The following is a 14,372-nucleotide window of genomic DNA, read 5'->3' as shown; positions in this document are numbered from 1 at the left end:
AACATTTACATGAATGTGAGGTGATTAAAAGCAAAGATTTCAAATGATAAAATCCAAATTTGAAGGAGGGAAGTGTATCAGAATTTAAATTGTGAAACTTGTTTGAAACAGGCTATGCATGACAGTGGAAGCCCCCAATCCCTTTGCTGGGTCCCCACTTGGTTTAAGCCTCCAGCCTGTCCCTTTGCACGTGGGCCAGGCGCGTGACTATCCGTGCTAGACAGAAACCAGTGTAAGGTTGACTACAACAGATGCTTACTCAACTCACTTCCATTGAGTCAATCCTGACGCAAAGTGACCCTATGTACAGGACACAACTGCCCTTGTATATTTTTAAGACCGTAACAGTGTATGGGAGTGGAAAGCTGGCTGGTGGTTTATAATTGTTGACATTTTGGTTAGAAGCCCAAATGATACCACTCAGCTACCAGGGATCCTATGGCAGTTGTAGTTAGGTTACAATATAATACATTATCATTTTATTTCCCTTTTAATTCATCTTAAGTTGTTTCATTTTTTAACATTTTCTGCTTTCTTTTTACTTGTGGTTTTTCTATGTTTTATCTAGTCATTGATGTTGTTTGTTTCTTGTTGGTATTTTGTATGATATTCTGTATATGAGGTCAGGGATAGGTGGATCTATAGAGATAGTAATTGGATTTATAATTGCCTGTGAGCATGGGAGTGGAGGATGGAAGGAAATGGGGGGCTTACAACAGAGACTATGAGAAGAGAATAATCTGAAATGATTGCGGTCATGATTGACCAAATCTTCTTAATCGTCTTGAATGATTAAATCGTATTATATGTGAAGTATATGCCAATAAAGCTGTTTTGAAAATAAATAAAATGGACTTCTTCAGGAGCATTTATTCAACAAAGTGATATCCTTGCTCTTCAAATTTAGAGAAACCGTGCAGCAGATTTTCCCAGTGCAATGGATCCTTTCATTTGTTGGTTGCTGCTTCTAAGCATATTGACTGTGGATCCAAGCAAAAGAAAAGCCTGGCAACTGTGATCTTTTCTTTCTTTATCATGCCATTGGCTGTGGATCCAGGTGAGAGGATTTCAGCTTTCTTTACATTGAGCTGTGAGCCGTATTGAAGGCTACACTCTTGGATCCTTAAGCGCTCCACAGTTTTAGAAACCAAGACTGTGTCGCTTGCAAATTGCAGGTTGTTAATAAGCCTTTCTCCAAACCTGATTCCTTGTTCTCCATGGTGTCCAGCTCCTCGTTTATTTGTTTAGGATACAAATTAAATAAGTATGATGACTAATCTCCTCTCAACTCACTGCTAACGAGTCAATTCTATGAGACAGGATAGAACTGCCCCTGTGAGTTCCTGAGACTGTATCCCTTTTTCACTGCCATCTAGTCAATTCTGATTCATGGAGTGAAACTGCTCCTGTGGGTTTCCAAAATCATAGTCTTTATGGGAGTAGAAAGTTTCATCTTTCCAGCAAGGTGGTTTCAAACTGGTGATTTCAAACTGCTAATCCTGTGGTTAACAGCCCAATGCATAACCCACTATTGGACCATGAAATTCAGGCCTGAGAGGAAAAATTATACTTTATATTACTTATGGCAGGGGAGATCCTTATATACTATCTACTGTAAATGCTAGCTTTCTTATGGAACTCATTTTAATATCTGGTTGTTCCTCCAATTTCCAATAAAGCACTTTGTTTCTGATGGTCTAAATATAGTTCAACCAGATCAATTTACCAAAACTTCACTGACTATTGTCTCGGGTTTAAAAAAATTGTTTTTTAGCCATAATTTCAAAGTGAGTACATAAAAATCAACAAGGGAAAACTTGATCCAGGATTTATGACTCTCATTATACTCCTTTCAAAAATTACACAAGGCTTATTTAAAATTCCATTTAATCCAGTTACTGTATGTTGTTTAAATTTCAAGAAAGTAAAGAAAAGGTTGGGGGATGGGGATTCTTTAGTCTCACAGCCAGAGATCAGGAAAACTGGAAGAAATTCTCTTTTTACTTGAGATTTTTAATGAGCATCTTTTATAAAGGGTAAAATATGAATATGTGCTGCTTTATTTTTGACAAACTACTTTAAATTGTAAACTTATTGTCCTAAAGCATGAATCTTAAGGGTCTCTGAACCTGAAAGAAGGTCACATACTCATTATTAAGGTGGATCTATACTGTTGTTTTTACTAAGGGGACTGACGTATTCATACTAGGATGGATAGTCCCCTTTACCTGACTATGCACATTTATTTTAAAGATTATCTTAAAGACATTTTCAATGTTATGTTTTCTGTATTAAACACATTTAAGCCAGATTTGACCCTTTTTTTTTCTTTTCAAATTCAGGAAGTCTCATATTTGCCTGATTATTCTATGTCAGAGAGAGAGAGAGAGAGAGATAGGGTACAAATTAAAGGAGAGGATCAACTAATAAGGCAAATAATTTGTATAATTGGAAATGGAAGGAAAGAAAACCTAGCAATGTTTAAGGATGCATTTTTTTTCATTTCTCTCTAGTGAAAGAAAATCAGACTATATATCAAGGTCTTTATTGGACTACACGATTAAAAAAAGTGAGAAATATAAGAAGTTCAGAAGACACAATCACTGATGTTAAAAGGACATTTTAAAGCAATTATAGAACAGAGCTCACTCAGTTTCACCCCTTCCCTTCTTTTCCCCTGCCACATCTGTTTCTAGTTTTCCTTCTTCTTTTTCACCTACCTTCTATCTATAAACTGAAACTATTTTGGGCCAAACCTGTACGTTGCCCAGGAAACAAAAAGATTTAAAAGGCCCCTAGATTATAGAACTTATTTCCACAGCAATAACAGCAGGCGTCTCCTTTAATCAGCCACAATAAAATCCCCAGAGACAATGCCTTGCAGGAAATGGATAGCAATTTTCAAGACTCAGGAGGTTCTTCATATTTGGAAAATGATAGCAAAATCCAAGACATCAATTTTTTTATAAAAAGTTCAGAAATGTAACACATATAACAGTATTTCCAGACTTGGTCCTTGTGTACATGTTGTACACTTTATGAAGCTTAATTTTTCACTACAGTTTCAGAAGGCATCAATTGATGTCTACATCAGCGTCAACGCCTTTGAGATTCACTCCTGTTAGATATGTAGGAGTGTGTATGAAAATAAAGGATAAAACCTCTTGAAATTGGGTCTGATTCTTTTACTTTCGATAGCATTATTAAAACCTTTACTGTGATTTTCATTGACAGAGTCACTCAGTCTTCATTGAGTGATACTATTTTTCCCTTTCTTCTTTAGAAGAACCTAAATTACACAGCTGTTTTTTCAGAAAAAGAAGGTTTGAGGAATTAGGTGATGTGGGTTCTCGCCCTGGCTTTGCCAACAACACTGCTTTGTTGGCTTCTGATGGGTCCATTCCAGCTCATAGGCACACGGAGTACAGCACAAGCCTACCGATGCTGCACCAGCCCAACGAGGGATATCTTTAGCTGTGGTGCTGCACCAGCCCAACGAGGGATATCTTTAGCTGTGGTGGGTGCTGCACCAGCCTCAGGATGGATATCTTTAGGTGTGTGCCAACCAACTTATTGTGGCATTAAAAAGATAACGTCACACACACACTCTTCTTCAGAGAGATGGAGGTGCCTGCTGTGATGGGGCTAGTTGAAAATCTCCGAGAGAGCTGCCAGCCCAGCCTTGCTAGCCTATCAGCAGTGTAGGAGATACAGGGCTACACTGTGCTGCTTTGGAATGGGTTGAATCGATCTGAACTCGTCAGCTTCCAAGCCATCTGTGTCTAAGCTGGTGACTTTGCCTCATATGGTGAAGACATAACGGAGCATTCAAAATATAAATTAGGAAAGCAAAACTCCCATATTAGAACCTGGTAAATACTACCTTTATTCTAACTTCATTGTATCCAGTTGCCACACAGAAAATTCCATCTTCTTTGACTTATTGAAGTTCAATAATAGTATTAAAAAATCACATATGATTTAGAGACAAATAATTGGGCTACCCTTGAAACTCAATTTTTAGTGATCATTTTAGAAGGCATCAACTAGTTTAGCCTCAGTCAGCGCCTTTGATGATTTACTTACTATTACAATTTGTAGAAAGAAAAAGACATTCAAATCCAGGGATTTGAAGAGGCTTTGAAAGATTCTACGGTCTTTTGAAGTGTTTCAAGGTTTTTACAAAGAAAATGAATACAGCATGGGGGTTATTTCTAATAGCTCCCTCTATATAACCTCTGTAGGTCCTATTATTCCCAATAAATAAAACGGGAAGCAAGTTAGGGACATAGGAGTGTCATATATTCTTGCTAAGCAATGGACTGTCCTATTCAAACTGGGTCTCTTAGTGGCTTAATAGCGTAAGGATGAGAAGTCTCCTCTTAAAAAAGTAGTATTTATATTCTAATAGAAAATATTGTTTAACACACATTGAAATATTGAAATGTGTTATTGTTTTCAGAAAGAAGTTAATTTACAGAGATAATCGTGCTTTTAAGTCCTTGAGGACAAGGATTTCTACATACTTCTTTCTTTATTCCTTGCAGTAATAATGTTGTTACATAAGGTTTAATAAGCTGTCAATCATAAATCTGTACAAGTATTACCTGCCTCATCCTTCTCCCTTGGAGGGGATGGTGGATTTGAACTGTTGACTTTGCAATTAGCTATCAAAGTTTTCTGACAGTGCTACCAGGCCTCCTTAATTGTGCTGATATTTTATTTCATCCACGGATATGAAATTAATAAACCTCAGATTGTGCAAAATAAGCATATTTTAAGTGAGGAAATAAAAGAGAAGTAACCAGAACCACATGAACATTCAGTATTACTTCCTGTAGTACAGGAGTGGTGGATTCCAAGTATTCATGAGTGCGGTGTAAGAGCATCATGGGAACATGTAGGACATTGTTTCACTTTTTCCTCTGAAAAAGGTCAGATATGAGACATGTAGGCAAATAGGTGATGATAGTCAAAGGAAAACCGTGACTGAAACTAGAGCATGAGTGTCATCTCAGTGCAAGGAGCAGAGAAATGGAGCCTGGTGTTTTCACTTATGCCTGTAAGAGTTATTTATCTAAAATTATTCATCTGCTTTCAAAAATGGAACAGTGATTTCTGGAAATTAGTGAGCATTTGCAGTATGCCAGATACCCCTTAAAGCCCTGGAGATAGAAGTGAGCAGAAGTGATTGTCCCTTCCTCTAAGACCTTGCAGCAAATGCTAGAGGCCATGCTGAGACAACTCCCAACCCCTGTGACACTGATGACCACAGTACGCGCTGGTACCTAGAAGCAAAGACGAGCTTCCCTTGGGGTGGGAGGGGGGGGGGAAGGGATCATGAAAAGTCTTACAGAAGGCAGCATGAGTTACATGGTAACTAGTCAGCAGGTGGTAGAATTCACATTTTCACAGAGTCCTTTGATAGAGAGCATTGGAGTGGTCATTTCACTGCAGTTTAAAATCACTTACCTTTTTGCCAGGCATTCCACAGCCAATCTGAACAAAAAGGCAAAGAAAAATAAACCTTTCTCCTCTTATTATTTCATCACAATCTTCTAACAATTATCATTTTATTGGCAGTGTTTTACTTGCTTCTGCACTCTTCTGATAATCAACTTATATAAAAATATAATACGTGATAACATTGCTCTCATATTTTATGCATAGACCTTAGTCCCTCAGTTAGAAACTGCCCATCACTAACACCAGTATTAACTGCTGAAATCCTGATATAAAACCATCACAAATTTAGATTTAAAAAAGAATATTAACTCTTTCAACTCTTTTATCTAATGTCAAAAACAAATGAAAGTCGTCAGAGTCCAATCTACAGGAAAATAAATGAGCTGTAGATAATTATGCAACCTATATTCTTTTTAAAGGTAGTTCTATGAAATTATTAAAGTCATGAACAATGATGTTCAAAGAGTAGTTTGCTGATGAAAAGCCTAGTAGCTTCTGAGAATGATAAGCATTTATGGAAACATGTGTCTAAAGCCTTTAAAGTGTATTTAAAATAAAAGATTTAAGTACATAAAGGATGGCAAGATTTATTTATTTTGTGAATCTGCAAAAACCTAATAGAATTCAAAACAAAGACATAGTAGCTTGACTGCTTTGTTTCCGGCTCAGAGCTCAGATGCTAAAGCTACACGCCGATGTCTGAGTCGATGGTGGAAGAGTAACAGCTATTAGAGCGCCCAAAAGGACAGGGGATAAACTTTTGGAATGAGTTCATAAAAAAGGGGAAAAATCTTATTCTCCTTTCATATAAAGCCCAAAACGCATGTATAATAGAAACAATTGCACAGTATGTTGATGGTTTAAATTTTCTTAGGGGAAATAGGTTAAAACAATAGAAAAAGGGTTCTTTGGTGGCAATCCAAAAGTTGAGAAACATTGCATTACACAATGCAATTATCAATGTCTTGTGGAACAAGTAAAAGCAAATCCTTCATGATTCAACTAGAGTCTGGCAATTTATAAGTGTCTGACAAAGTGTTTTTGTAGTAGATAACATCTTTTAAGGATATTTATTTGATATTATGTGATCTAGAGTGCAAGGTTCTACAGGTAATCACACATATATAAGTGGAATTCAAATGTGAAGCCCTAAGTACAGGTGATCGGCAGGCAGATGTCATTTCAGTGCTTCCTTGTAAGCTGAACATCTGTCCATGGCATTGGACTTAATGACCTTGAGGCACAACAAGGTCATACACAAACCTGTGCATCTTACAGTTGAGAAGGACAGGGAACAGGTGCATGAAAATAGAACACAACTTTAAAAATGGTGTCACACCTTCCTCCCTGACCAGTGGCCCTATTCAAAGGAGTGGGAAAGAGTGGGAAATGTGTTGTATGGCATGCGTTGCTGAGAATGTAGTCATTGCTCTATTTACTTTATACATGCTATACATCGAATGACATGGGTACTCTGAAACTGGAGTTTGATGAATTGTGTGCGGGAAAACTATGTGGAAGAAACTATTTCTGAAATATGATCACCATTGACTCATTCTCCATAAATGGGAAAACAACCATTTTAAGTGAAGTGGTTTAAAAAATTAATTAAAAAAATAAAAACAGTTCCAGTGCATCAATTCCCACTGAGAGTGACCCTTTAGAACACAACACAGCTACCCCGTGGGTCCCCAAGGCTGCACATGTTTACAGGAATAGAAAGCCCATCTGTCTCTCAAGGAGCAGCTGGTGGTTTCGAATTGCTGACCTTGCAGTTGGCAGCCCAGAGTGGCCCATTCAGAGTGGCCCATTATGCCACCAGGGCTCCATGAAAATAATAAACATCAACAAACAAACAAAAAACTCACACAAATATGTATAATAGCATCTATTCGGGACAATGTTATATTGATTCAAGGAAGACAAGAAATCGCATTAATTTTTATTAGTTGAAATTTATCAGTTTTCCTTCTGAAATAAAAGTCCTTATTGTGAGAAGTTTCAAAGTTTAAGAGATGACTCCTTGTCAGAGGTGTTTTCAGAAAACCTCAAATTATGTAGGACATTGGAGAGACTAGCTATATCCAATGTCTTTCCAAACACCCTGTGTAGACACTGACGATAATACAGCGTCAAAATAGCTCAGGGCTTGGCACTACTTCCAACTTGGTATGGCAATTATGTACATGCATGTAGGACTCCTGATCACTTACTTGACCACCTAATCTTCCATTTACTGAATGATATATGGAGGTTGCTAAAACCTTCAGATTATTTGTTATTTCTAATGCACTACTTAGGTTACTAGTTTTGTACGTTGAATGGCCTCAGGTTTAATGGTAATAATTTCTCCTAAAAGCATCTCTTGCATGAATGCTCTGAAAGAACTACAGAAATTTGCTCTGATGGAGCTTCTTATTTTTATCAACTTTCTAATAATATGTTTATCACAATGTTTCCTTTAAATTACCCTGCAGTGTAATCAGAATGCTTTCAGTTCCATCCCTAAAGGGCTGCTTCCACTCACACAGTTTCTGTTCACTATTGCACCGTTGGTCCTGCTTTGGCCTTCCTTCCAGAACCAGCTTTCTAGAAGTGATTCATGTACCACTCTTTACAAACCACTTCCTCAAGCATGAAGAAATATCAGGTTATATCATTCTTAAATGAGAAACAAATAAACATGTTTCACATAGACACTTACATATGTATATATGAGGTTATCATCAATAAATCCTGTTAACACAAGTATAAAACAATTAATAATGAAGCATAGTAGACTTGATTGGGGGGAGAATCAAAGAAGATCCATTATATATGCTTCATAAATTAATCCAAATTTAGGTGGGCAAAATATATTATCCATTGTCATGGACAAGTTTAAGTGGTTAATTAAAATTGTACTATCAGTAAATTTTTGCAATCAAGATGAAACTATGATATTCCTGTGACTTCTTCATGTACTGCTTTCTCCTCCACTGTTTGAATACATTTCTGTCTCACCACTTCTCTGTGCCAGGATGTAAGGGACCTCTTGTTTTTAGCATATGGATCCATTGTACATGATGTTTTCTTTGCACGCATATGATCATATTTGGTTTTTGATTGCTTAGTATATATAGTAAGTGTGATCTCTGCATACCCAGCTGATGGCAAAATTCCCAGCTAGCCTAATAGCATTCCAAACTGGGTATATTTTGGAATTTTCTTATAGCATCCAATTTTTTTATAGCAAATGGAATTGTCTACTTTATTTCTTTTGAGTAAAATATATTTTCTCCAGCAATACATTCTACAAATATGTTGAAAAAAACCATGGTTAAAATGAGCATTATAATCGTATAGTTTGTTGAATGGTATCCATTTCTTTACATAGCTATTACTAAAGTAAATTGCAATTTTGAAGCAAAGTCTTCTCTAAGGAGAGGTGTATTTGGAGCTATATTGACCCATGCTATGAGACCATTCCAGCAACAAGTGGGATTCATTTCAATTGTATAATTTGAACCATATTACATCATTAAAAGATGCCACAACTCCCCAATATTTATGCACATTTATTTTTGAAGCTAGCTCAATAGTTATTGCTAGTAAAATATAATTTAGCACCCTAAAATCTAGTTCCACTGATTTGACCATCATCATTCTTTAATTCTTAAATGTGAAATTCCTGTACATAAACCAAGAGACACGCATTTGAACAGAACAAGGGGATTTTGAATGACTTCAAATCAGGGGACTTGTGAGTAAGGTTTTTTTTTTAATCTTTTCACTACACTTTTTTCATCTGTATGCTGAGCAAATAATTTGAGGCTCGGGACACTAGGAAGATGAACGCAGCATCTGTATTCAAGGAAGATATCATCAACCTACCATTTGAAGATGACACAACCTTGCTTGCTGAAAAGCAAACAGGACTTGAAGGACTTACTACTGATGAAGATCAAAGATTACAGCCGTCCGTGTGGATTATAACCAATGTTTAGAAAACCAAAATCCTCACAAGTGGACCAATAGAAAACCTCATGGTACATGGAGAAACTATGAAGCTATATAGGGTTTTGTTTTACTTTGAACTACAACCAACATGCCTAAAAGCAGTAGTCAAAAAACCGAAAGATGTGAAATACGGGGAAATCTATGCACAAGAGTTCTTTGAAATGTGAAAGAGCAAATAGGTTACTGTAGACAAGGTGTGCCTGACCCAAGCCATGATATTTCAAATGCCTCAAGTGCACGTGAGAGATGGACAAAGAATAAGGGAGATGTTGGATAATTGATTGGTTTAAATTGTTGATGAACAATATTAACAGTAATGTAGGCTATCAGAACAACCAAATATGTCTCAAAGAATTGCTTCCAAAATGCTCCTTAGATAGCAAGATGGGAAGACTTACTTCTCACGTACTTTGGACATGCTCAAGAGAGGATATGCGCAAGAGTGGTATATACTGTTTGGTCAAGTAAAAGGTCAGTGAACATGAGCACAACCTTCAAACAGATGAATCGGCAGTGGCTGAAAAGGGGGTTCAAATGGAACAACTGCGAGGATGGATGGGGCAAGGCAGGGCCCTTCTGATGCACACAGGGCTGCTGAGGGTCAGAGGTGACTCAGTGGCACCTGCAAACAAGGATCTCTAAGCGTACAATAGAGTCCTACCATCCCTTTTCCACAGAGCACTCTCTTACATTGCCTTGTTTATTGAACAAGCATTGCAAAAAGCTCAGTACAAGTATCAAGCTTTCCTATCTACATACACTCCCTCAAACAGTGCTGTTGGTGCGTTCCTCCATTTACTTCCTTGCTTGACAGCTCTGTTTCATTATAGAATAAAAGGTAGTTTCTAAATCATCTGTAGTCAAATTGTGCTTCAGAGAGGTATTTGTGCATACAATTTGGAGTGTAAATCTTGGTAAATAGCTTAATTTGTACATTCAACAGGCTTGACGATTGGTTTGGTTTATTACCTAAGTATGTGGCGTGGGAGAGAAAAAGTACAGAGAGATTACAGACTCTATAAGTAACTCCTTGAATTAACAGCACAACCTGTCTAAAGTCTTATGCAGAGAACTAAACCCAATTTATTTATACTTGGGAAGAATTTTCATTACTAAGAGGGACAAAAGGGAGAATCATGTACTATCCATGGCATAATTTTTAAAAGAACAATGACCATTATTATTACTGTACCTACATAGGAAATCATCGTAGTAAGAAAAGTGAAGTACTTGATGTATATTTAGCTTCAATATCTTATATAAGAAAATAAAGGCTAATTAAAAAATCCCTTCCCTATCTTCCAAAAACCACAAAAAGAATTTATTACGGACTATTATAAATTCTGCAATTCACACACATAGAATTTTGATACATTGTGACATAATTTATTCAGTAGCATATTTGTGTTGCTACCAAACTATAAAATGAAAACAAACATTGCATGCTGTTTAAATAACATTTTTTGGCAGTTCCTCTTCTTTTGAAATTTGTTCTGCAAACTCCTTATAGTGTTCACTTATCTACATTTCAGAAATCTGAATATGTGTTCTTTATTTTTATTTTATTAATGTGAATCAAAAACTTGAAGCCCATATGAGAATTGTTTTATAAAATGGAAGGTTCTGAACAAAATGTGAAAGATAGCAAAAAAGGAACTAAAAACTACTACTTGAGATTTTGGATTTATTTCAGTTTTGCAACTTTCTTATTTATATTTATTTAAAGGATGGAAATGCCCTTTAAAATTAATCACCATATCTGACACATTCTTGTGATAAACATTACTATAAGATTTATAATAAAATAAATGTGTTTTAATTATCCTTAACCTCATTCACTAAAAAGTATTAGTTATGTCACCAGCTTTGGAAAACTGGTGATATCAACTAAAGCTACTTATACTGAACCCCATCTTGTAATGTAGTAATTATTCTTCTAAAGAAAGTTTGGGACACAATTCCAAATATCCCCCCAAAAGGCATATATGTGTATTTTAATTTTTCAAGGATGTTCATAAAAGCACTAGCCCAAACCTGAAAAACAGCCAAGAGCTAATTAAAATGAGAATCCCAAAATGGTGGTATATTCACATAATAAAATGCCATACAGTAATGGGAATGAATAGGCTATTGCTACGTGCAACAAAGTAGATATGTTGCATAAAAAATGTGTTTAGCAAAAGAAAGTAGACTTATTATAATGGGAAGATAGTAATCCACAGATGGAAAAGCAAAATCAAAAGAGATTGGGTATAGTAAACTATTGGGAGGTAGGGGGGCATGGGGAGAGGTCATTTATAAAAGTTGTTTAAACTTTTCTAAATAATTTAAAGTGTTGATGTAAAATGGATGATCTGAAATGCAAACCCCATCCTGAATCACAATTTTTTTTAAATGTTAAAATACAGGAAGTAGACTCAGAGGATGTTTATATAAACTTTAAAAGCAGGAAAAGCATACTTATTGCTGTATAATGCAGGATAAGGATTAACTTCGGGTGAAGTAGTGCTTAAGAAGTGGCTGCAGGAGATGGGGTAAGTATTTCTGTGCTACTTATGGACATTCTTCTCTTGCTCTCTTCATTTGTATCTGTTCCCTTTGTCAAAGTTTATCCATAAAAAATTCCTTGTGCACTTTTTGTATGCATAGAATATTATCTAAAAAGCTATTTTAAATTTGTACGTTGAGAAAGTGTACCCAACAAAGTAATTTTATTTTAAAATCTGGTTTTAGTTGTTGTTCTTGTATCTAAATTCTCCTAGAAAGGATTTTTAATTAAAAATACATATTAAGAGAGTAGACTAAATTTGGACTAAATTTTTTCTTTGCATATATTATTTTTGTTCACTTAATTGTGGACTGAGTGCACTAATAGTAATTTTCTTTAAGTCGTTTATTTTACAGAACATTTCCAGTAGAGGGAGCTTCCATTTCTTTACTACAGGAAATCCTCTTTCAAGGGGCATCACCAAAAATGAAAACATATAATTTTTCAAAATAAAAAATTTATAGAGAAATATATTCCTCTAAAGTATGATTTATCTGATCAAAAGCAAAACGTAATTCTACTAATAAAATAACAAAAAATCCAGGTGAAGAACTATTGATATTGTATAAACTTTTGTGTGTTTGTTTGTTTGCTTGCTTGCTTGTTTTCAGAGAATTACTTTTGGTTTACTCACAAATGAGATTTCCAATGCAAATTATTGAATATTATTCAAGGTAAATTTTTATAATCACAATTATAAGTTTGAATTGAAATTTTGAAAATTTCAATAAGCTATCATAAAATCACAGCATGTATGGATGAAGATGCTATATTTAACATACATAATGTAACAAGCTTGTCACAGATTGCCATGTAAAATTATGACTGAATGAGTAGCAAAATTTGTTACTGGGATTAAACTTCCTTATCTAGCAACTAAACCCTGCTGCTCTTCTTAGGACAAAAGATCTAGTTATCTTTCCATCTATTTTATATATACAAAGATAATTAGCATCAAAGATATTGATAAATAAATTAAAGCAAAAGAATTAATTTCTACATAATGGCTTTTGTATTTATTTTAAGACATTTTTTGAAAATGTAAAAACTTTTAAAACTTTGAATTGAACATGAAATGTAAGCAAGAGATTTATAACAATTTGAAGATTCAAGTAAATGTGTCAAATCTAATTAAAATATATTTCAATGAAAATAAACTCATAACAGTTTTATCCCTTACTTCAAGAATAAACCTCAATAACTCCAGAAGTATAATAATATTAGTAGCTATCTCCTACTATACACCAACATAAAAATATATTTTCTCCAAGGTAGTTTTTTTTAATAATATATACTCTTCCTTCAAGGTAGGTTAAAACTGAAAATTTGACTTAGTAACACTGAAAATAAATTTACATACTTCAAACAGAAATCAGTATATACACAACTCAATTAACTTTGATCATTTCACTTCAATATTATTGAAAAGCTTAGGAGTCATAAAAGGAAAAATGTATAATTATAAACATAAACTTTTATTAGTTTCTGAGCCTGTATGAACATTACCTTACTTTTATACTGTTTTTATTCATACAGGTTGATAAATCTGATATCTTGTCAAGTATCTACCCTTCTTTTAGTTAATTATAAAAAAGCAGAAGAAAGAAAGCCTGACAAGTGTACCCAAAGCATGATATGAAAATGACACGGTGGTAGACATTTTTATTAAAATTCCTTAAAAATGGACATATATAATCATTGAATTATGATTTTCCAGCAGTTCTTGTGTTAGGCTCATTCAAAAACAATGCTTGCAGGATCTTCATGTTTATTCATATAATTCAACCTCTCAGTATGTCAACAATGTTCAGAATTTATCTGATCAATAAATACTTGTGTTCTATTATTTCTATCTTTTATGAAGTTCATGCTGTCTCACTTATAGTTATCAAACAATTCCTAAGTTTCATAATACAATAACACTCAGAATTTATCATTCGCTTTTTTAAAAAGTAAAACTCTCAAAGTAATTTGGGAAGAATGCCTAGTCTTTGAAAGGATTTAGCTTTTCTAGTTCAGCTAAAAAGAACCATAGATACCAGTAAATAAAATACACAAGTCAGAGAAAATTGAACAAAGTTGTCTGTTTCCAGATGTCTAACTAGACCGACAATATAGTAGTTAAGGGATACTTCCAACAATTCTTAATTCAAAATTGCAAATATCGACTTCATCATTAACAAGTGGTTGTAACATCGTGTTTGAGAATAATGAGTTCTCCAACTGTTAAATGCAAGAGGGCTCACCTGAGTAACAGAGCTGCTTCCCAGAAGTAAAATCCAGAAGCTAATGTCCGAAAATGTCTCACGTGGGCCATGATACGGAGAGGTATTCAAAATCCTGGAATTAATTTTATCCA

The 14,372-nt window shown here is 34.9% G+C and overlaps 1 protein-coding gene across 2 annotated transcripts in view; it reads right to left on the bottom strand.

Annotated features, from left to right (window-relative positions):
• GLRA3 (glycine receptor alpha 3) overlaps positions 1–14,372 on the bottom strand; it is a 184,322-nt gene extending 169,950 nt beyond the window's left edge. The window contains exon 1 of one of the 2 annotated variants that reach the window (XM_075555791.1): positions 14,260–14,372. In XM_075555791.1, the coding sequence (XP_075411906.1) occupies positions 14,260–14,330 (71 nt within the window). In that variant the 5' untranslated portion in view covers positions 14,331–14,372. The remainder of the gene's footprint in view (positions 1–14,259) is intronic. The other variant, XM_075555790.1, reaches the window with a different exon arrangement.

This window comes from Tenrec ecaudatus, chromosome 8 (genome assembly GCF_050624435.1).
Source record: "Tenrec ecaudatus isolate mTenEca1 chromosome 8, mTenEca1.hap1, whole genome shotgun sequence".
In the NCBI taxonomy this organism is placed as follows: Eukaryota; Metazoa; Chordata; class Mammalia; order Afrosoricida; family Tenrecidae; genus Tenrec; species Tenrec ecaudatus.
Note: the sequence above shows the minus strand (reverse complement) of the source record. Positions and strands in the feature narration are given on the sequence as shown.